Raw genomic sequence first — 25,353 nt, forward strand, 5'->3', positions numbered from 1 at the left:
TTTCCTTCCTCTCCTCTCACCTTCTGGGCTCATTTATAGTTAGCTGTTCTAGTATACCAAACCTTATATCTGGTAGTCAGCAGTACACAGACTCCTGATTTTAGATTAATCTAATATCTGACCCCCCAAAATCATCACAGAACTTCTCTGGAATTCAAGTTTATCTTCTAACATAGAGATATTAAACACATAACCAGCAACATTCTCAAGTGTGGGAACCAGATAAAAATGTAATTGGGAAATATTTAACAAAATAAAGAAAAACAAAATAATAAAGCATAGGTAATATTGATATGTGGTTTTCTATGTTAATATAATTAGTTGCCATTATTTTTATTTGAGTTTGAGACCATTGGCCTAATAAATGAGAATTAGGATTGAATTTGTGATTTCATCATTATATCAAACTCCTTCTACCAAAGCATATCAGCACCTTCTCTACAACTCAGAATCTTAAAAAGATGCCTTCAACACCAGCAGTTAAATGTTCAAGGGCATATAGTTGGATGTCAGAGGCAGACTTGAATCCAGGTCTTTTGGACTCTGATGTTAGCTCCCTATCCACTGTATCATATTGTCTCTCAAATGAAATGAAAAACAAGATTAATGAGAGTCTAGAAAAATAAGACTTATGAGAGCAGCATTGTATATGGAAAGTATTCTAGGCTCTTCTAGTTTTGTTTTTTGTTTTTGCAAGGCAATGGGGTTAAGCGGCTTGCCCAAGGCCACACAGCTAGGTAATTGTTAAGTGTCTGAGGTTAGACTTGAACTCAGGTACTCCTGACTCCAGGGCTTTATTCACTGTGCCACCTAGCTGCCCCATGGGCTCTTCTAAAGAAGAAATATTTTCTTAATGGCATTTTCCCATTTTCCCCTTTGAAAGATTGCTGTTAATGAAGTTATAACCAATTACCTTGGGTTTTTTTTTCAATCCTTAGAACCCATAATAGCAATCTTTTAAAGGTGTCAAGAGAGCCCCAAAGACCTTAAGTCAAGTTACTTTTCTATTCTGTGCTAGCATCACTTTAAAGGGAGGAACTTCATAAGAGTCATTGATCTAAGTCCAAAGAGTATTTTCTGCCAAAGAGTATCTTTCTCCACCCCACCCCTTTCCTAAGGTTTTGATGTTTCATTTAGTAATTTTGATGGACAGGATTTATGAATGTTTCCTTCCTTTGTTTTAACTTTAATTGTGGAAAACTGGAAATGTTTCAAGTACATGAGGCCACAGATGAAAAATACGTCTTTCATCTCAAGACCAAACCAATCGAGTTTCAAGAGACTCATCAGCAGTTGGTTCATCTCCAGGTGATGAATACTTTTGGCCAGAACAAGGCTATCAATATAAAGATCATCAATTAAGAGGCTGAAATCTGCTTTAATGGAGAGAGGGTTCCTATACTGAAAGAAAGAGACAAATGTAGGCCTACTAAAAGGAAAAATTCCTTACAAACACAGTTTATCCAAAAGAAAAATGTCATCTCTGGAAGTAGCAATTTCTTCTCACTAAGAAGTCATTAAGCAAAGATTACATGTGGTAAGATTTTCAACTTTTTCAGGTATAAATTAGACTAGATGAATTTGATTCTCTGATGAAATCAGATTTGTTTTAAGTATTAAAATTTAATTATTTCACAAAGTATAGGGAAATTATATTTAATGTTTGCTGACATAAACAATTTATTCTTTTTTAATTCAAAAGGGTTAAATGCAATAATATTTTTGTATTTATTTTCAAAACTTTTTCATATCCTTTCTTTAATTTGATCCTTATAGTAGACTTGTGAGAGATTTGTTCAAGGTCAAAATGTTAGTGAATAGGCTGGAACCAGAACACCGGTCTCCTAATTCTAATTCCTCTAGTTTCATATACCCCCAAACCACTACCATGTCCTTTCATTTTCACTGAGCTTTGAAAAGTCTGCCATTATCTGGCAATCTTTTGACCTATGGCTTCAATCAGTAATTCATTTAACCTTAGTAAATCTATTTTTCACTGGATTATGATAATTTAATGGTAAAATTTTTATCCTAAATTTTTTAATGATTTAGACCACAATTTGAAGTACTAAGCATATAAATGGATTGTCATGGGATCAAAGATTTCCTTTTAATGCAAATTTTGTGACCCTATCAGGTCAGCTTTTTGTCAGATGAATCTTTTGTAAAAATAAATGTGTTTTCATTTGATCACTTGATATCTACTTATGACTTTCATTTCCCCTCAGAGCAATACTGAAAAAAAATGAAATAATACACATTTTACTGAGTCTACTGTGATATTCTTATGCCCAAAATGAGACAAGAAGTACTACTCTGCAATTATTAGTATTTGCAAAGTAAAATCTGATGAAGTGGTCTAATTTATAGGAATCAAAATGACATCAACTAACTAAAAGTTTTTAATTGTATCAGCTTTGTGAACATAAATTTTTTAATTTCAAAGACTGGGTTGAAGTTTTTCTGTTTTGGTCTAATCCTGGCAAGAAACTATGGTCTTACCCTCCTATATTGATTTTTTTATAAGAACAAACTAGGCCATCTTTTGTCTTAATTCTTACCTTTGCCTCAAACAAACTGAGACCTGGGAAAGACCCTAACTTTTAAAGGTCAAGGTCTTCCACTACATTTGATACTGTCTCCAATAGCCCTGACCTGGCAAGAATCAAAACAATTGCTATATACCCTCACTCACAGCCATCAAAAACCAAACAATGAGAAAATGAGACTTGGACTGAGTCCTATTATTGGCCAATCAGTGACAGCTAGTATGATTTGAATTTAAAGGCATAATCAAGTGATTCCATTTGAATCCCAAGCCTGGTTTACCAGAGCTATGTTTCAAGAAATCACAAATGGCGAAAACTCTTCCCCTCCCAGATTATTACTTTATGAAGGCAAACCAAGCCATCTTTTGCCTCAATTTTCACCTAGTCTTTAATCATTGGGTGGGTATTGATTGCCTCAAACAAACCTAAGAAAGAATTTAGCTCAAAAAAGGCCTAGGTTTCTCACTGCATCTGGATCCGTCACTAGCTGTCTTGACCTATGTCTTGCCACTAAACTCCACTGACATTGGAGGAGAGAATGAGGCTGATAATTTTGTAAAGCTCTGCCTCACTTAAATGCAATTCACTGGCAAATCAAGACATTACCCTCTTGATTTTATTGATCCTCTTCCAGAATAAAAGATGAGCAACATCCTTTATTAGTAAGTGGTAGTTGGCCCCCAGGACCCCAACTGACCAGTTCCAGTTGAGCAATGCTTCCAGGTGATAAAGAAAGAAATTGTAGGAGGTGTGTTGGGAGTGGTGGTGCCAGAGAACCATTTATGCCTGAAGTTTTGGATGACACAATGAAATTATGGTGAAGAAGCTAAGAGGAAGCTATTACTCCAATAACGGATCAGATGGGATTTCAAGACTGGCTGAGAATATTTGTTGTACTGTTTTCATAATAGTACACTGAAACATTACATAATTATTCTTTAACATACATTTGATTCAACATCCTCACAAAGAAAATGGACTACATGGATTTTTAGGCATAGACTTATTAAAAAACAACTCAATAATTAATGATCTGGGACTGAATCCCAAAAATTTCGATTCTTTTCCTAGTGTTTTAATTGTGGCTCAGATTATTTTCTCCACTGTTGAATTGTTAGAAATCTTTCCTAATGTATTAAGCTTTGGGATCCAATCTCTAATGTGCTTTTCCAAACACATTTTAAATTAACTCAGTGATGGATATTTGTTTTTTAATGTAACACCTTACCTCACAGCTGCTAATGCTTTGCAAGATAATGTTCTGGCTTTTGGCAGTCATCAGCATTTCAGATTCAGAAGAATCCGCATCATAACAAATGTCAACCAAGGATTCAGGATGTCTTTCTACCAAAGAAAAGCATAATTAACATTTAAAAATTTTGTTTATCTTTAATTTTTTATTTAAAAGTTTTTCAATGTCTCTAAGCAACCTCAAAAGTGATACTTTTTACAAATAAATCAACACTATTTTGTCATTTTCTTGAAGTATAATGGATAAGTCTGGGAGCTTAAGTCATCTGTAGCATCCACATACCAGAATTCGTAGAAATAGGGGAGGGGAGGGTTACATAGACATTTGACAAGGGCTGAGGAACACTAAGTTTTGAGACTGAGAAAAAGAGCTAATATTTATATAGTACTTTAAGATTTGTGAAGTATTTTACAAATAATGTCTTATTTGATTCTCACAGAAACTCTTTGAAGTACGTGCTATTATTTATCAGATATGAGAAAACTTTCTTTAAGAGAGATTAAATGACTTGTTCACCATCACTGAACTATTAAGTGTCTGAGGAAGCATGCAAATTCAGGTCTTCCTGACTCCAACTTCAGCTGTCTTTACTACATCATCTAAAAAATTTCTTGCACACCAAACTATAACATTAGTTCTGTATCAGACTCTCTGAAAGAAGCACAACAAAAATAGAACAAGGATTTTCTACCAGCAAGGAGCTTACAATTCAGTTAAAGAGACAGGATGAATAAATTTCAAATAACTAAGCAATAGTTCAAGACAAAATATAATTAAGTGCTAAACAATATGCTATTAACTATTAAGTCCTGTAGGAGTTTTAAAAACACCAAGTGGGTTAGGGAAATTAGAGGAAATATGAAAAAAAATAGGACATCTTTGAAGGATGAATAACAGAGCTGGAACTAAGAAAAGTCAAATAGGACTGTGTCCTAGGCTGCAGACATTTAGAGGGGCACCATTCTGCTCCCAATGAGAAATCACAGATTATTTAGCTAATTCCCCCATGTGATTAGAGGGCAAGAAGGTGGATCACTCAACTTCTCCCAAAGCTTTCCTTCATGGAAGGTAAGATTTGTACTTCCCAGCTTACTCCACTTTCCATCTGCAGTTCTATTTAATTTCAACTTCATGGAACAGATGCCTGTATTGTCTTTCTCCCCTCATTAGATTGTGAACTTCTGGAGGAAAGGTACTGTCTTTCTTTTTCTTATTTATACACCAGTGCTTAGCAGAGTATCTGGCACTCAGTAGGCACTCAAGAAATGTTTATTGAATTGAAATGAAGAGGTAAAAAACCTCCTGACTACCTGGGGTAATACCCTTTTTTCTAAAACAATTAGTCTAATGTGGGTAATGTTCCCTCTAGCCAGGCTTACTTTCTTTTGTTCTGAATATCCTTAAGATAATGGTTTCCTCTCTGTTCTAGGCTCATTTAAAAAAAAAAAATCCTGTTTACACAGAAATCTCACAGTAAAGCTTTGTGGAGGCAAAGGGAGTAATTATAATTAACAAAAGAAAGTACTCTTCACTTTCACTCCAAGAAGCCTAGGGCAAGGCACAGGATTCGACTGCAAAAAATCTCCTGTCAGCTTCCCAATTCCCATCATCCATGGTGTGTGTGCAAAGGGGAATATTTCCAAAAGAACTTCAAGTTTGGTATCAGTGATCTGTCCAAAACTTCAGCAAGAGGAAGGTTATCCTAGGAACTCAGAAATGTGGATCAGAGGACCCTAAGGATAGGGAGGAGAAGCTGAAAGGTCTAAGAACTTGGAACAAAAACAAAGGGACTCATTCTCTCAGATACTGCCACAATTTGTCCCATTATCCTCTACTCTCATAAAGATAAGAGAGGTGGAGGAGAGGGAGGGAAACAACTCTTGAATCAGATTTATAATTAAATTTTCAAAAGTATAATGACCAAATAAATAAACAGTTTTCAAAAATTGAGAAAGGCTACCAAATTCCTTCTAGGAGGAAATATACTTTTATTTAATTGTGATAACAAAATTGTGGAGTAATAAATCAATCAAAGAAAACTACCTTCCAATGTCATCAGAGATTAGAGTTATATATAGCCAAATTAAATCATTAAGACTAAGTTGGATTTATTACCAGTATTGCAAGAATGGTTCAGCATTAGGGAAATTAATAGAAGTTTTGAGAAGAATAATTAAAATTTTTAAATGTCACATCTATATATGCAGAAGAGTTTGATAAATATATAGGGTAAAGTCAAGATAGCAGAGTAGTAGGAAGTACAACCTAGGTCCTTCATCACAGTTCCTCTACAAAGATTTAAAAAATAAATCAGAACAATTTTGTTTGAAAAATCTAAGAAAAAAGTCATTGTGAGTCATTTTTACGTCCCAGGCAGCCTATGGGGACAGAGAGAAGGAGCCTATGAACACTGGGGATGAATCTGGCTAGAAGCACCATGCATGGAGGGTTCTAGCATACAGAGGTTGAAAGAGGGTTGAAACTGAAGGCACAGTGGGAAGCACCATGGCAGGAAGAGGTTCTAGGGGATTCCTAAATTAGGGTAGGATTCAAGGATATATGCCATCTGGCAGTTCTCTCACTTACTATCTAGCTCCAAGTCATATATTTAGAGTTAGACTGAGGAGGGGACTGACACCTTGGGGATGAGAAAAAGACTAATGGGCCCAAACTGTACACTGAGTAAGAAACAAGTTAAGAAATAAAATGGTTATGTGGCTCTGGCCTCAGAAGCAGAGCAGTTCTATATTCCTGCCCAGGGTGGAATAAGCAGAACAGGAACCCTGGACCAAAAGGAGCCTGACATTCAGTTGTTCTGAACCTGCAGTCTCCAAGTGGCTAAGGCCAATAGCAGTCTACTGAAGCTTACAGGCTGACAGGTCAAGAACTTGCAGAGTGGAGAACAAGAAGATAGTGAGGGGCAGCTAGGTGGCTCATTGGATAGAGCACCAGCTCTGTAGTTAGGAGGATCTGAGTTCAAATTTGGATTCAAATAGTTAATAATTGCCTAGCTGTGTAGGCAAGTCACTTAACACCATTACTCTGGGAAACAAAAAGAAGGCAGAGAATAGATTTTACCCTGGATTGACTCACTTTGGGAGCTTAAAGGTCCCTAGACTAAACTATGAAAACAGCAGAAAAAAAAAAATTCAAGAGACTAGAAGCTCAGCCCAGATTTTCCTCTCAGAGAAGGACTCAGCCTCAAATAAAGTTAAGGAGTAAATTGAAAGATTTGGTGGGGGTAGAGAATTCAACCATAAAGAGTTATTCTGAAAACAGGGAAGTTCAAGACACAAATCCAAAAAATGATTCAAAAACTTCTGTAAGCCAAGCATCAAATCAAAATATAGCTTGGACACAAAAAATCCAGACTCCTCAGCCAGTACTATGTTGCACCATATTGCCTCCTTATGACTTTGGAGCTATCAAACCATTTTGCCTTTCTTCACTTCATTTCCTATCATATAAATGTCCTCTTCCTTTCTCTCTGCCCATGCAAATCCTACTTAGCCTTAAAATCCTAATTTGTGTTTCTTCTCTTTGATGAAACTAACCCACAGTGTTTTGTCTTCTTTTGAGCTCAAACCAAATGCTATATAATTTACTTGGCAATTATGCTCTGTGACATTTCAAGTGTTGTTTTGTATTCCTAGTATATAGTAAGCGACATTCCTGGTGTCCCAGTTTGACCCCAGTGCAGTTTTGCTTCATCATAAGGAGAATCTATTCCTACTTGGTAAACTGTCCATGCTACCAGATTCCTTATAAAAAGGTTTCAGGGTTAGAGTTCGGGTGGGGACAGAATAAGCTTTAACTTTCTCTTTCTGAACTTCATTAGGCAAAGGATTCAGAAATGTAGAGATGATAAAGGACTCGGGGAATGGACCAGCTTCCAAAGTTGGGGTTATCTGTTCTCCAAAACCTTTAAATACCATTTTTGTATGATCTATTGTTTCTCCAATGCTATTATAATCTACTTGAGAACAAGGACAATATCCTATGTTTTTCTGTATCTCTCATAGGTTCACTGCAACATTTTGTATACAGTAGATATTCAATAAATATCCATTGATATTATTTGATTTACTAAAATAGACTCTAAATAGGTACTAAAATAGATATGTGGCAAAATTTCATAAAAGTTTTTTAATAGATTTCTTTTTTTTAAGTTAACATAAAGGATAAATGCTTACCTGGTTTGGGTAAAGAATTCATCAATAAGTCCAATAATTGCTGCTTCTTTGAACTTTTTATTTGTGATACATAATGTATTGCTGATTTCCCATTAACATCACAGAGCTTGGGATCTCTAGAAAGTAATAAAGAAAAAACCAAAAGATTATTCAGCTAATTTTAATGAAAAAATTTTACTGATATACCAGTGTCATTTTTTAAAGGACAACTAAAGTTTATGAAAAATAATCAAGCATTGTGAGATGAGCAGAACCAGAAAAACATTGTACACCCTAACAGCAACATGGGGGTGATGATAGACCTTGATGGACTTGCTCATTCCATCAGTGCAACAACCAGGGACAATTTTGGGGTATCTGTGATGGAGAATACATCTGTATCCAGAGAAAGAATTGTAGAGTTTAAACAGAGACCAAAGACTATTACCTTTAATTTAGGGGGAAAAAACCATTATCTTATTATGTAATTTTGCTGTCTCATACTTTATTTGCTATCTCATACTTCCTTAAGGATATGATTTCTCTCTCAACACATTCAACTGAAATCAATGTATACCATGGAAGCAATGTAAAGACTAACAGAATGCCTTCTGTAGGGGGGTGGAGGGAAGCAAGAATGGGGGGGGGGGAATTATAAAACTCAAAATAAATAGAATCTTTCTTTAAAAAAAGAAAAAAAAAGAAAAAATAATCAAGCATTTCAAAATTATACTTCTCAGGGTACTTCCTAACTTCCCTCTTTCTGTTAAATGCATCCATGTCACCATTGGCTCCTTCATTTAATTATTAGGGATTGTCAATTATAGCTCTGTAATACTTTTCATATTTACCCCTTGTCTACCATTTCTACTTCAGGTCCTCAATAGTCTCCTTTGGACAGCTATAATTTAGTGGCCTCCTAACTCCTCTTCTACTTTATTTCCTCCAAATCTACCTGCCTCATTGCTGCCAGATCTTCCTAATAGCTTTGATTTCATTATTCCCTTTCCCAAGCGCTTTAAAACTTTTCTCAATTCTTATCAGATACAACCCAGATTTCTTTTCCTGGTATGCAGAGCATTCCCCAGTCTGGGTCTATCCTTCTTAGCTAACCTTTTATCACACTACTCCTCAGGTATTCTGCACACTAGAATTGCTATGAAGAAACAACCTCTGGTCATTTCTCTAGAGTCACTCTTTTGCCCTTATCAATCCTAAGGCACTCTCTTTCCCACTTTCCCTTTTCTTTGCCAAATGCCTTTTCTCCCATGATCTCTTTCCTTATCCTCCTCAGGTAGAAAAAGTTCTCCTCTTACCTACTCACTTGTACCTCCAGCATCCATCATCTTCTATTATTTTTGCATATCATATAGGTTTATGATATAAAAGATTTTTAGTTCTAACTCCTTCAATTTATAGGTGAGGAAACTGAGACTGAGAGAAGTGAAATGATTTGTCCAGGGACATAGAGGAAGTTTCTGAGATAGGATTTGAGCTTAGAGCTTACTGGCTCTGAGCCCAACACTCTACCCACTGTGCCATCTTGCTACCTTATCTGAGGAAAAGCATTGTGGCAGGGTAGAACAAAAGCACTAGGCTTAGATTCAGAAGACTTAAGTCCAAGTTCCAGTTTGGATATTCAGATGTATAACTGTGGACAAATCACTTAACTTTTTTGATTCTCAATTTATTTGTCACATGTAGATGGTGATATTTCTACTACTACTGTATTCTCTGTTTGGGGTTTGGTTTGATTTTTTTATTTTGGGTTTCTTTGGGGGTTTTTTTTTTTTTGCAAAGCAATGGGGTTAAATGCCTTGCCCAAGGTCACAGAAGTAAGTATTAAGTGTCTGAGGCTGGATTTGAATTCAGGTCCCCCTGACTCCAGAATTGGTGCTCTATCCACTGCACAACCTAGCTTCCCTTAGAATATTACTGTATTCTTTCAAATTATGATTTAATTTTTAAAAATTGTTGTTTGTATAGAGAATATTGATTGGTATTCTTGTTAGCTGTATTAATAAGCACTCTAAATGAGACTTGAGAACAGTCAACTAGTTATTCAATTAAAGAAAAATGTTTAAAATTCACACTGTATACAAGACCTTGTGGGAAAGAAAGGGGAAAAGTGAATCCAAAGATGAAATAAAATGTACTCTCTGCCCTCAAGGAGCTTAGACAGTGTGTACACAAATAACTCTAAGACAGATTAATATACAAGTGTAGCTTGGTGGCACAGTGGATAGAGAGTTAGTTGAGCTAGGAGTCAGGAAGACTTGAGTTCAACTCCAGCCTCAGACACATCCTATCTGTATGGGTTAGTCACTTAACTGCTCTCTTAGTTTCCTGAGCTGTAAAATGGGGATTATAAGCACTTACCTCCCAGGTTGTGGTGAGGATTGAATGAAATAATATTTGTAAAGTGCTTGGCACAGTGCCTGGTCCATTATAGATACTACAAAACTATCAGCAAAAGAGAAAGGCCCTAACAAAGAACTGGGTGAAATTTGAAGGTAAGGGGATCTCATGGTGTTTGGTAGATCACGGAAGGTTTATTGCCAAGAGCACTTGAATTATGACTTGAGAGGAGAGAGAGATTTCAAAAGGCAGAAATGAAGGAAGGAATAGACATTCCAGGTATCCGAAGTTAAAATCAATAAGGAAAATAAGCAGAGAAATAGAAACCTGAGCCTGATGATTTCATCCCTCCATTTGTAGCTCAGGAACAGAAGGCTTACCCAATGTATATCCATTAAACAATTATAGTAGGTCCCAAGGATATAAAGGGGAAACTGAGTTCATCCCTGGACTCAAAAAGCTTACATTCAACTGGGAGACACAACAGGGATAGACCAAGAAGGGAGAGAATGCTAACAAATGAGGAGAGCTGAGAAAGCTTGAAGGAAAAAAATGGAAACTTAAAGGAAGAATAGAATGGGAAGGCAAAGATTAGAGGAAGGGCTTGTTAGTCATATGGATGAGCAGAGGGGGGGAAAATGGCAAGTCAAATGGAGGAACCAGCTAGTAACCCATTTGGGCTTGAAGGTAACATTTAAAGGTAGAGAAAAGGAGGGATGTAGGCTGGGCCCATGATTTCAGCAAAGAAGGTGAATGATATGAAATACTTTTGATTGTGGGGGATCTTAAATTCTAGGGTAGGAATTTGTACTGTATTACCTGTTGAATCATCAGGGAGATAGAAATATATTAGCTTAATTTTAAAAAGAAATCTGTGTTGCCAATTTTCTAAGGGAAGGAAACCCAGGATCAGAAGCAAGAAAACATGCCTTCATTTTCGTCTTAGTATCCCCCAGAATCTAGAGGTGTGCCTGATACATGAGGGATAGTGAAAAACTACTTGTTGAATGGAATTGAGTTGAGAGGCTTTTTAATAATCTAGTCATTTTCAAAGTTTTATAGCGGCAATACCCTGCTACTGTTTAGTTTTGTGAAACTCCCCTCCTAAAAGCTTATTTTAATTTTAAATGTAAGGGAATTAAAGTTTGGGCAATTCAACAACATCCCTTAAGCTAATTAGTGACCATCTGGATGTTACAAAGCAAGAGTTGCAAAAATCATTTGTATTCCACAATAACAATGAAAAGTGGTAGGAATTTCACAGCTAAATCTCAGAGATATGTAATGACTTGCATGCTGGAGAAGGAACATTGTAATAATTATACTAAAAAATAGCATTTATATTGTGCTTTAAGGTTTGCAAAATGCTTTATAAGCATTATTTCATTTTATCTTCATAATAACCCTTGGAGGTAGTCAGTAAATAAATCTAAACAAACATCATAATAAATAAGCATTTATTTATTTACTTGGGAGATAAGTACTATTATTATTATTATTATTATCTTTGTTTTTACAGATGAGGAAATTGAGGCTCAAAGTGATTAAGTGACTTGCCCAACATTGCACAGATAGTATCAGAAGCTAGATTTGAACTGGGATCTTCTTCACTACAAGTCTGTTTGTACATTTAGCTGTACTATCCTTCTGGATAGGAAATCAAAAAACCTGGTTTCAAATCATACCTCTATCACCCTATCACTATGTGATCTTAGGCAAGCCACTTAATTGTTGCTGATCTCAGTTGCCTCATCTATAAAATGGAAGAATTGAACAAATCTAAGGTGCTTTCTATCTCTAAATCTATAATTCTAAATATAACATAGTTGATATGAAGGGATGGTTTTCTTTATTTAATCAAAACAATTCAGTGATCTTGTTCATAAATCATTTCAGTAATGAATAATTCTTTAGTTTCTTTAACATTCTTTAATTAGCTCATACTTACGCATTATGCTTTAGAAGTTCTGAAAGAATTTCAATGGGCCTGTACTCTGTTAACATGTCAAGGCTTTCAAAGAGGTCAACATCTCTCACTGCCAACATCAGAGGAGTCAATCCATGCTGATTTGGGAAATTTATATCCAAGGATTTTTCTGATGCCTTTAAAAAGCAAAAAAAGCTTTCAATTTTTTCCATCATTCATTTTTTGGGTTGTTTTTTTTTTTTGCAGGGCAATGGGGTTAAGTGACTTGCCCTAGGTAATAATTGTCTGAGATTAGACTTGAACTCAGGTCCTCCTGGCTCCAGAGCCAGAGCTCTATACACTCTACTACTCTGAATTTTAAAGGAAATAGTGACTTGTCTTATGTTGTAGGCCCTATTCCCCAGTAGAAGAATGTAAACTTCTAAGGGCAGAAACATTTTTGTTTTCATCTTTGTACCTACAGATACAGAACAACTCTTTGAATGTAGAAGGATTTTGATAAATATCTGTTATTGAAAGTTAACCTTTTATTGATGTCCTAGATCAGTAAATCTTCCCTAATTATTGAAATACATAATCCATGTTTATCTTCTGCAGATATCTTTAGTCTCTCCTTTTCCTCACTTTTGAAATATGGTGAAGTCACTATTGTTTTGACAAGGTTTTTCCTTGACTCTGTCTTCCTGTACCTAGCATGCTATTTTCCCCCTGTGCTTTCACAAGCATTTATCTTGGCTATTCCTCATGTTTCCCTTCAGAGTCTCTCCTCCCATCATTTATCTCCCATCCTCTCCTGGACACCTATCTTTGATTAATTCTTGGACCACCATGAAAGGGGTTCTAGCCACAAGCCTTTCATCCACCAAGAGGCTTGCAGCCAATAGTCAAGATTTTGGAGGGAAAAATCTAGAACAAGAAGCAATAAAGTTGAATCAAGTTGTGCAAGGAATGAATCATCTATGCTGAGTTCTTTTCCAACTCTCAAAATCTATGATTAATAGAGTACAGTCTGGGGAGGATTGGGGGACAGAATTGGCAAGTTGCACTTGTAGGGGGGCCTTAAGGAAAAGTAGTGGAAAAAGTTACCATGGAGAATGATTGTAGGTAGTCATTAAGTAAAGGCAAAAGATTCTCAAAATATGAGCAAAGACCCAACTAAAGTTAATATCATATATTTATAGTAATTCAAATCAGTTTGATTTCTTGATTTCCTCCATTGGTACTCAATAGCTAGGGAATAGGAATAGATAAAACAGATGTTGACTGTGATCATATTTTGGTGGGCAATAGTAAAAGTTGTGGGTGATGTAAATAGGATGAGATTATCATTGGTAATTAGTGAATTAGTTGAAATGGTAGCCCATGGGAACAAAACTAGATAGACAAATGAATACAGAAATTAAAAAGGTTAGATTCTAGAGTTTTAACAAAATTTCCTAACACCCAATCTTAGCAATGAGTCCATTTACAGTTCAAATAATAGTAATCATTTGTCAAAATCTGACTGGTTTCACACCAGAAATTCACTTAGGGGCCAAGTTTCCTAGCTTGCATACCTATGTTCCCAGATTTTCACTTCATTGTGATAGTGAAGATGCAACTGAAATATTATTGCTTTGGCTTCCCTATGGGCAAAATAAAGATTATATTATTTCAGATAAGTGCTAGGGGAATTAATTAGTTATCTTTTTTTCATTCTCTGCGAAGAAATCACTTTATATCAATGTTTGTTATTATTAGTTTGAAACAACATAAAAGAAAGAGTCAGAAATAGACTTGCTGCTATTGATTCATTCAACATTCATTTGATAGTTACTTGTCTCCTGCTCTCTGTACCATACCAGTCTGATATTTTTCTTCATTGTTGAAGACTGTCTGGTATATTATTCTAGATTTACAGTCCCAAATCTATTGATGACAAATAACAATAGAACAAAAATTATCTGGTAGCAGAAGCATTTCCAAGTATGACTTTGTATTAATTTTTTTTTTTTTGCTAGGCAATGGGGTCAAGTGGCTTGCCCAAGGCCACATAGCTAGGTAATTATTAAGTGTCTGAGGCCGGATTTGAACTCAGGTACTCCTGACTCCAGGGCTGGTGCTCTATCCACTGCGCCACCTAGCCGCCCATATTAATTTGTGTGTGTGTGTGTGTGTGTGTGTGTATGTACATATGCATATCTATGTGTGCATATCTATGCATTATATATGTATATACTCATATTTACATATATGGGTGTATTTACTTATCTTTTATTACCTATTATGCTTGTAAAGAGAATACAAGTTCTTTGCAGGGACTCTTGTTTTTATCTTTGTATTCTCAAACCTTGAACAGGGCCACCTTCAACAAAGTAAATACTTTTTTTCAGAGACATTTTTATTGATACCTTTGTTTTAACATTAGCATCATATTTTCCCTAGGATCTCTCTCCCCACCATCCCATATTTTAAATAATATTTTAGGTTGGTTTTTTTTGCAAGGCAATGGGGTTAAGAGGCTTGCCCAAGGCCACACAGCTAGGTAATTATTAAGTGTCTGAGGCCAAATTTGAACTCAGGTACTCCTGACTCCAGGGCCGGTGCTCCATCCACTGTGCCACCTAGCCACCCCTTCAAATAATATTTTAAAGACAAAAGACAAAAAATAAGGAAAAATTAACATAACCAATTAATATATTGAAAAATTCCAAAAATATGTTCAATGTATAACACAATTAAATAGTTTTAAAATGTAGGTTGTATTGAACTGAAGTGCATTATATTGCATTGCATTGAATTTAACTGAAGTAGGGGCAATTGCTAATACAACCACTACAATGAAAGAATTTAGATGATCCTTTTGACTAGATTTGATCTATGGGTTTACTGACTAGTAGTGTGCATGATCTTTAACTTTTCCTATGTCTAGTTGTTATCATTCACTCTGAGGGAATGAAAAGAACTTTGAATGTGACAACCAGTAGAAGTTTTTCTGTTTCTAATTTTTCACCTTCTAGATCAGGATTCTTAACCTTTTTTTATGCCATGGATCCCTTTGACAGTCTGGTAAAATCTATGGTCTCCTTTTCTAAATAATGTTTTTAAATGCATAAAATAAAATGTGGAGAATTACAAGGAACCCAATTTATTGAAATAGTCATCTATTTCTTTAAAAACAAGTTTATGAATCCCTGCTCTGGAAATGCATTTACTTATCAGTAATAAGAAAACTTGCATTCAGGTCACCAGTAACAAATAAAGAAAAAAAGAATCTGTAAGAAAAAAGATCTATAGGCAGTTGAAGGATTCAAGAATATCCAATATTCCTGAGCTTACTAATGAAAAAAATCAGTTTTTTTCTTAAATACTCCAGAGGAGACTTCTCCATCTTCAATATTTAATCCCTCAATATTTAAAGGGATCAGTGATTTCAGTAATTCCAGAGGTTATGCCCATTGATATAGATGAAAAGCCTCTATGATCTAGTATTTAGTTTCAACTATTCCTGAGATTTTCATGTTTGGTTACTTTTTACATAAAAGGTGCTTAATACATTTTTATTTAATTCAATAACCTGATAGTCAAATTTCTGGCAACATGCATTGTATAGTAGAATTCTTTTACAGCTACATGGTACAGTGGATAGAGTCCTGTTCCTGAATTTAGAAAGTCCCAATTTCTAATATGGTTTCAGATACTTACCAGCCTTGTAAACTTGGGCAAATCACTTAATCTTTGCCTGCCTCAGTTTTCTCAGTTGTAAAATGGAGCTAATAATGGTACCTACCTTCTGGTGAAGATCAAATGAGAGAAGACTTGTAAAGTTTATAGCACAGAGATTGGTGTACAGTAGGTGCTTAATAAATGTTTGTCGTCTTCTTCATATATATATATATACATATATATATATGTATATATATCCCAAGGTCACATAGCTAGGTAATTATTAAGTGTCTGAGGCTGGATTTGAACTCAGGCCCTCCTGACTCCAGAGCTGATGCTCTATCCACTGTGCCACTTTGCTGGCCATATTTTAAGGTTTTTTGTGTTGTTCATTGCTCCCAAATAAGTGAGACTTGGAAATATTTTTACAAAGTGATCTTGTTTATAATGTTATTTGTTGTAATTTAGTAAATACTATGTGAATACTGACTATTTTGTTATATTCTTATTATTTGACCTGTAATTCCAGAGTACTTTCACATGTAATTTTTACCAAATAACTTCACTAGGTTTAGACCAATCTTTCAAAAGGTTTGTCTAGACTATCAACAAGTCAATACTCAAAGCCTCTTATTTTAGAGGCCTGACTAAGCTTATGTTATTCTGATAAAGCTTTCAGCAATCCAGAGTAACCTCCTTGCCTAAATGAAACATTGAAGAAGAACTTTCGTGAAGGTTCATGCAGATAGCCATCAAAAATATTTGCTCCTATCTTCTTCAAACAAAAATATATACATATTGTTTTAGGTACCTACTTTTTTCTTCTCTCTTCTAAAATAAAGATAACTGCACTTAGTCCAAAGGGATCTAAATAGCAATTATACAAATAGCAATGATGGCAAGAGAACACCTTTGAGCAAGTTGACGTAAGTCCCAAGGGTTCTTTCTTGGAGCAAGCACTTCCCATGTGTTTTGCATGATATCTTCTAGCAACCAGCTAGGAGAAAATGGAAATAGTTTTCTGTGCTCTGTTATCCTATTCTCTTATTTCACTCCACTATCCTGTTTTACTTTCTATTGTTTCCATTTAATAATTTTGTCTGATACTGCCTATTGGGAGTTACTTCCTTTCATTAAAGAAGAATTCCATTTACCACAAAAAATAAAAACAAAAGTAAATTTCACTGACTAACCAACATGTGCTGAAGTTGCTGCAGGTCACCTTGCCAGGAAATTTGTAGCAATCGCAAATGAGAAGCACGGGTTCCATTGATCGCCAAGAGAAGTTGCCTTCGGACGGCATCGTTAGCTACATGGACAGCTGTCTGATTACAGTAGTTGCAGAGTGTTATGTCTGCTCCCTTTTCCAAAAGAAATTCAACAACCTGCATCAATTTAAAGCACACAATTATTATTTAATGTTTATCAACTTTCAAAAATGTATTCAGTAACATAGAATATTGACATATAACTGTGATCAATTTATTAGAAAAGAAAGGGAAAAAATGCATCTGAGCCAAGTAAAAAAGGGTTAGTTATAGGTTGGCAATAACTAACACTAACTTTTTTTTAACATAATATATGACTCATTTGAGGGATCCTCTTTGTATTTTGAAAACTAAAAGTTTAAAGTTTGATACTATTATCAAAAAGAAGTCCTTTAGAGGCTTTGACTTTTGAGAGGTCAAACATACAAGGATAAATGGATTTAAACTTTGTTCATATTTAACTTAGAACATAAAAAAATGAAAAGATCAGATTTTAGGATCATTAAAAAGATGGAACTAAAAGTACAATACTGATGGGACCATCCCTAAGTAAAATTGTTTAATAGGTGAAATTTATTTTTCTTAGTCCTATTGTTCAATTTAAGTATTGCCTCTCCTTCTTTCATGGGACCACTAGATGATACAGCAGATAGAACACTGGACTTATAATCAGGAAGACTCAACTTCCTGAGTTAAATCTCCTCTCAGACAACTAGGTCACTTGACCTAGTTGGTCTCAGTTTTATCTTCTGTAAAATAAATGGAAGAAGGAAATACAAACTACTCCAATATCTTTGCCAAGAAAATGCCAAATGAGGTCACTATGAAGATTGAACAATAATTCCTTTCATATCACCTGTTCACCCTCCCCCATTCTCTCTATCCCAGAGCCCCTGCATACTAAATTTTTTCCATTCATTCCTATTAAAATGTGCTCTTAGAAAAGTATCCTATATATTCATTCACAACAGATAGATAAAGTATATTTTACCTCTCCCTTGAACATGAGAAATTTATCTTTAATTATAACATTAATATTTAAAGGATGCTGAAGTGAGGGAAATATTTTGTTTTGGTGGCTAATAATTCAAGTGATTATTGAGAATGGTACTGGCCAAGATATCTTTAGTATTCCCACCCCACTTTCCCCACCACCAGCTGATCTTGTGCCTTCATCCCAGCAAGATGAGTGATTATCTTGTTATCCAAAAGTCTCATTCCCTGAATCTTTTGTCATGTAATGGGGATAATAAAGGAAACTCTAACCTGGGATCCTTCCCATTATCGTGAGCATGCACTCTGGTCCTTCCTATGAAATATTCAGAGTCCCTATTTGTCTTTAGGGGAAGTATCCCAATCCAGCAACTCTACAGGACTCCCTTAATCATTCCAGTTACACCAATAAAAAATTATTCTCCCTATGCATGTAACAAAAAATATGAAGCATTAAATTTTTACCTCTATTAAATTTCTTTCTGCAGCAGTAATGAGAGCTGTATTCCCAGTTGTGGGGTGCTGAAAGTCTAAGTTTCCAAGAATGGAATGAACTTTAGAAATATGACTGCTGATGAGTTCCACATCACCTCTGAAAACACCCTCCAGGAAATCATGAATCAGTTTATTTTTATTCATTTTTCTAGTTTCATAAAATGTGAAGAAAAATATTTAAGTGCATCACAATAACAAATCAGCAAAGTTTCACAAATTTCTGCTTCTTTCACTTTTGAAAATCTTTATTTCCCTAAACTATGACTTCATTATTATAGGGAGATCCACATGACAAAATTCCTACCAGTTTGGCTTGGTAATTGTTCCACAAAGTATAGTTTTAGAGCATTTAAAGGTTGGAAAATGAGAAGTTAAGAGAGTTGATCAATGTCAAGTGTCAGAGTCAGGACTAGAACCTATGATTTTCTAACTCAACATCTTGCTCTGTGTACTCTATATCATGTTCCCTTTCTCTTTCGAAATCTACCTACAGAAAATTATGTTTATGAATTTACCATTTATGAGGAGCTATATGTACAAATTTATAGTAGCTCTTTTTACAGTAGCAAATCACTGGAAAAAAGGAGATACCTACCTACTGGAAAACTGCCAAATAAATTACAGTATATGAGTGTAATAGAATATTATTATGCCAAAAATGATAAAACGACAATTTCAGATGAAACTAAGATTTTTATGAGCTGATTCAGAGTGAAGTGAGAATCAGAACAACTTATACAGTGACCTTAATATTATTCAAAAATAAGCAAAATTTTGAAAGACTTTAGAATTCTGACCAGTTCAATGACAAACCATAATTCTGCAGAACTAAAGATGAAGCATAAACTCACTTCATGACAGAAAGGGCATGAACTGCAAATGAAGAATAAAAATGGCAACAAGAGAATTTGCTTCATTTGTCCACGAATGTTGGTTATGAGGATTTTACTTTTTCATTTTATTTTGTTCCATTGGAAGGGAATAGAGTGGGAGGGAGAAAAAATAAATGCTTGTTAATTGAAAAATATACAAAGTAGTGCTCCTCTAATTTGAAAATACCCTATTATTAGACATTTGCTTTCTTAAAAAGGCCATTCACTTTGGTCAAAATGTTTAAATGGAGCATATTTAACTCATTTACACACACAATTGTTCAGTCAGGCTTCTCTGAGTACTCAGTACTAGGTGGTGAAAAGAATACAAGAGAAATGAAAGAGACATTTCTTGCTCTCTGAGAGCTTATAAATCCATTTGGGAAGATTCATGAACACATGAAACAGTTAAGAAGCAGTGAAAGGTAGTGTATGATTAAGTGATATAATGATTTGGAGAAGCAAATGCTATGGGAATTCACACACAGGGGAGGATGACACAAATTGGAAAAACTGTGTAAAGTGTCATGGAAGAAATAGAACTTGAACTGAATCTAGAAGGGTGAAAAGAACTTGGATTGTTTGACTCCCAGGGACTAAAGAGGAAGAAGAAGAGGAAGAGGAAGAGGAAGAAAGAAAACAGAAAGCAGAAAAATAACATAAGCAAAGTATTTGGGGGGTGGTATTTTAGAATAGCTTGAAATAGGTTAGATGAAGAATGGACCAGATAATGGAAACTTCTGTATAATAGAATTTAGCCTTTAATGTGAAGACAAAAAGGGGCCATTGGAGAAATAATGTCTTATTTTTTTCCTCTTACATGTAAAGACAATTTTAATATTTATTTAACATATTTTTGAATTCCAAATTTTTCTCCCTTCCTAAAATAGTAAGCAATTTGATATATAAGCACATATATGTGCAATCATGAACAACTAATTTCTATATTACTCATGTTGAAAAAGAAGAAACAGACCAAAAGAAAAAAAAGCACAAAAATAAAGTGAAAATAATACACTTCAATCTGCATTCAGACTCCATTAGTTCTAGAGAATAGGTGCTTTAGAATGAATTACATTAACATGGAAGCAATCTATAGAATTGTTCAGAGCAAAAAGAAGTAGAGTCAGGAAGACTAGTTAAGTAATATTTGAGTAGTCTGAGTTTGAAGTAATTAAGGCTCAGACTAAAAAGATGATCAAAAGAAAAGGGGAAAACTTATTGAAATGAAAAATACTTTTAAAAATCAATAGTATTTGTGAATGACTATAGAAGGAAGGAGAGTTAGAGAGGACTCCAACATCTCAACCCAGGTGATTGGCAAAATAATGGAGGCATTAATTAATGGAAATAGAGAAGTTGAGAGAGATCCATTAGTAGGTGGCATATATTTCCATTTTGTTAAAGGTAAAAAAAAAACATTGCAAGAAACACAAAAGTGACACAAAAACCAAGTTTCTAGACTCTTAGTTTTCCAAAGAAATGATAATCAAGTGTAACAGTGTTAGCTGCAATCAAGCTTACAATTCAATTTGCTTTCTAATCAACTGATTATCATGACCACTTTCTGTTCCCTTTTACTTTTTCTTTTCATCATAATGAAGAATGATCTGTAACTCTATAGAGTTTGTACTTCCTGAATTTCTAAGTAAATATATTTTAAACTATCAAAACAGTCCCTTCAAGTCTTCTACTTATATTCAAAGTGATGCAATGTCTAGATGAGCTAAATTAAACACTTCTAATGTAATGCAATCCAGAATAGGAGCATTTTTGAAGTGAGCCTATCTGTTTTCTCCTGCTTCCAAAAGAAGCAGAAATTTGGTTGATTGCTGTCACTTAATCATAATCTTCATAATCATTAACATTTACTGAGCACCCAGTGAGTGCATGGAACTGCAGTGGGGATTGAGGGAATAAATGAGACTTGATCCTGGCCCTGGGGAATTTTTCCATCTAATGTATATTCTTGTCTCATCATATTTTGGCAATTGCTTTGTAACTTGAATTTATGTACTTGTTTTATGAAATGCTAGTATTGAAAAGAGGAAATAACTTTCTGAAATGAAAGATAATAACAGCCTTTGGTGACTCTTCTTATCCTTTTGAAAAACCTGATATTCAAATATTCCAAGAGCAGATATAAATAAGATACCTGACATTTATGTTATCCATTTAAGAATGAAACAGGACAAAGAACTTTTGAAATAATTGTTTTTTTCCCAAGAGTAACATTCCATTTGTCTCTTTCTCTTGCCCAGAGATGAAATGACTCAGGGACATCAAGAATTTGTGGTGATTTAATTTTTTACAATGTGACATTCACATAAAGGATTTTAAGTGGCATATAGCATCTTCAGTCTAAAATCATAATTATGTTTTTAAACTGAAGTAAAATCCTTCAATTCTGTTCAAAACAACTACTCCTAAAGCCTCCCAAATCAAATATTATTATAGGGGAGAATATTTCCATGCTCCTATTCCCTCCCATATAAACTGTCATATAATCATTCAAGAATGACTAGAATAGCAAAAAGAAGGTAAACTAAAAGGTAGAAGTGTGCTTATACACAATTTCTCTTTCAATTAAAATAAAATGACATTAAGTTGCTTCTGGGAACTTTATAAAGTAGATTTTTCCCCCTTTAAGTTGCTTCATAAAAAAGCAAATGCTTAGTTTCCTTTTAGAATTTGGGTTACTCAAATATTTTAAATAGTACCTTCTCATTTCATGCATGTTTTTAAAGTTTGTTCCATTTCTACTTAAGCCTCTTCTTTGATTTATTTAATGTATGTGCTTGGTTTGCTTACTTGTTGAATCCAGCATTTGTAAAACAAAATCTTTTGTTTGAGGAGGACAAGAATGTCTTCTTTGAATACTTGATAAAGACCTTCATTTGATAAAAGTCTGAAATCCATATTAATGTAATTGGGTCTCCATTTTTTAATATTCATGACATATCTATAAACAAAGGAAACAGTTATTAATTGTATAGTCATAATGATGAGTTTAATTTAAAAGACTTATGAGAAGTGAATATATATATATATATATATATATATATATATATAATTTGACCAGCTAGTCACCAAAAAAATAAAAAATTTTCACTTATTTCAACAAACTATATCTATTGATATGTTAATCAGTAATTATTTATCACTTTCATCAAAATCTCCTGGCTGGTCAACAGTTGATCCTAGAATTCAGGAATGTTTTCATAGAAGGGTTGCAAGGAAGTGCCACTTATTTTTAAAAATCAAGAGAAAACTTCTAACAATTTATGAGTGAAATGAAAAATATTTATTAAATGTGTAAAATAAGTACTATCACTGTCCCAATTAGGGCAAAGATTGGCAAAAAGGAAAGCAAAACAGTTCTTGTTTTCAAGGTATTATTTGAATATAAAATAGACACAACTAAATCCACAATATAAACTGATGTTTAAACTTAGGGATAAACATCCTTTTGAAATCAAGAAGTAAATGGTTGTAGCTCATTCCCTGAAACTGGACAAAATATTGAAATATGTATCTTACCTATTATTTGTCTGGCCAAGAGAGTTTACACACAGTTACAGAGACACCAAATCAAAAGGCAACCTGTCATCATCTTAATTCCTTCTTGCACTGATTGATTGAGTAGTGGTCCATCCACACTTTAGCAGGTGATCCCTGAAAAAAAAAATGCCATTGACTTGGATATTATTCTTTAATCATCTTCAGGGTCGCATGGTCCAAAATAGCTTTTGTAGCCAAAGCAGGCTCCTTGTACATAAAACTCTTCAGTTAGTTACAATAAGGCTTGGTTAGTTTACAAACTGTCACCCAGGCAACAATCCACTGTGCATTTAGCTAGGAGAATTGAAAGCCAGACAGACTAATCCAGGAAGGAAAATAAGCAAGGCTTCTTACCAAATGGTAGCCATTTCAAAGGTGCTGTTTAAATTGCTGCTAAAGGAAAGTATTTGAAATGGTGTATGGCATCTTCAGCCTAAAAATCAAAATAATTTTTTAAAAATTGAAACATAATCCTTCAATTATTTCTCCCAAAAGCAAACTTAAATAAATATTTCTTTTATATATATAATTATGATCATAATTATTACTTTATTTTTACTGCGATGTTTTTCTCCAAAAAACCCCACTTTGAATACAGAGTCTGACATATAAGCACCATTTCAAAAGAAAATTCAGGTGATAATTACAATGTGATTGCATAGCTACGCTTAGATAAGAGTTAGCAAAAACAGTGTCTTTCTTGGGAAAGCACCAGTGAACAGCAAACTCAAATAAGAGATATGTTTTTTTTTTAACTTTGCTCAGGGAAATTTGTCACATCCCACAGAAAAAAAAATAGCTGCTTAATGGCTTGTGTTGTTGTGAATTACTTAGACCAATAGGATCTGAAATGATGGCTTAGAAAAATGAGTTCAGAATACAAAACAAAATGTTCCATGACATTTTGCAGCTGATGACTTGTCCCTACTATTTCACCTTGGAAAGATTCAGGGGTTTTTCCATCAAAAATCATGACTTTATGAGATCTTTACTTTCTTTCTCTTTTAATTCTCCCCAGTACTTTTCCTCTGTGGTATATTTAGCATAAAAAAAATAATCAAAGAGAATGAATGAGGGAAAATGAGGGAAAAAGTTTTTAAATCCTTACTATGTGCTACTAAGCTTTGGGGAGACAACAAAAACAAACAACAAAAACCAAGACAGCCCCTGATTACTCTCAAGTTTACACTCAAATTGGGGGAATCTATCATTTATAAAAGGGTTCACTTATAGGGTAGATGACAAGACTCAGGAGTCTTTAAGGTCAGATGGAAGTTCCCTGGGATCTGGATAACATAGTTTAAGGCAGATGGTGGATAAGGCATAGTCTTCCTCTATCTTCACAGAGGCTCAGAGATTATGATTCCCATATCCCCCCAAAAATGTGAAAAGTCTATTGTTCTTCCTGTCTTTCTCCATCTTGGAGCTCTGGGGAGGGGGAAAGTAAAGATAATGGGTAAGGATGCCACCTAGGTTGGTACTTTATCCACTGCACCAACTAGCCACCCTGTAGGTTGGTACTTTAAACTATCTATTGTGAAGGAGGAAATTATAGGAGCAGGAAAAATGGTATGAAGATTTCAGTTTAAATACCATGTATATTTATTTGTTCATTTGTGATGGGGGTCTGGCACATGTCATTTTCCATTGACTATTGCAGTCAGAATTGTTAAGTGTCTTCAAAAGGACCTGACTCAACAGCTACTATGACTTTGCTTCAATCTTGTCTGATATAGCAAAGTGACTCCATTAAGACAACCATACTATAAGATAAAAGGGCTGTGGGACTTTCATTCCCCTTGCCCAAAGACCAATGGATCTACAGAAATGGACTCTACAATATAATAAAAATGACAATTCTACCTAAATTAATTATTCAGTGCCATATCAATTATACTATCAAAAATTATTTTATAGAGGTAAAAAAATCCATCTAGAATAACAAAAGGTTAAGATATCAAGGGAATTAATGGGAGGGGGAAGGTGCACTAGCAATACCAAATCTTAAAATATATTATAAAGTGGTAATCATCAAAACAATCTGGTACTGGCTAAATGATAGAATAGAATAGATTGATTACATAAGACTCAGTAGTAAATGACCATAGTAATCTAGTGTTTGCTAAACCCTAAGACTTCTGCTTCTTGGACATGGATTCACTTTTTTGACAAAAACTACTGAGAAAAAAACAAAAATTAATTTAGCAGAAACTAGGTAATATACCAAGATCTTATACTAACCATATAATGTTAAAATGGAT

General features: G+C 34.5%; 1 protein-coding gene across 1 annotated transcript in view; it reads right to left on the reverse strand.

The window, feature by feature from the left end:
- Nucleotides 1-23,307, reverse strand: part of MAP3K19 (mitogen-activated protein kinase kinase kinase 19) — a 71,298-nt gene extending 47,991 nt beyond the window's left edge. The window contains exons 1-7 of the mRNA XM_074215052.1: nt 23,072-23,307; nt 22,343-22,493; nt 18,630-18,807; nt 17,097-17,288; nt 12,280-12,434; nt 7,995-8,110; nt 3,778-3,893 (exon numbers count right to left, since the gene is read on the reverse strand). Of these exons, the coding sequence (XP_074071153.1) occupies nt 3,778-3,893; nt 7,995-8,110; nt 12,280-12,434; nt 17,097-17,288; nt 18,630-18,807; nt 22,343-22,428 (843 nt within the window). The 5' untranslated portion in view covers nt 22,429-22,493; nt 23,072-23,307. The remainder of the gene's footprint in view (nt 1-3,777; nt 3,894-7,994; nt 8,111-12,279; nt 12,435-17,096; nt 17,289-18,629; nt 18,808-22,342; nt 22,494-23,071) is intronic.
- Nucleotides 23,308-25,353: the final 2,046 nt, after the last annotated feature.

The sequence above is a fragment of the Macrotis lagotis genome, chromosome 1 (genome assembly GCF_037893015.1).
Source record: "Macrotis lagotis isolate mMagLag1 chromosome 1, bilby.v1.9.chrom.fasta, whole genome shotgun sequence".
In the NCBI taxonomy this organism is placed as follows: Eukaryota; Metazoa; Chordata; class Mammalia; order Peramelemorphia; family Peramelidae; genus Macrotis; species Macrotis lagotis.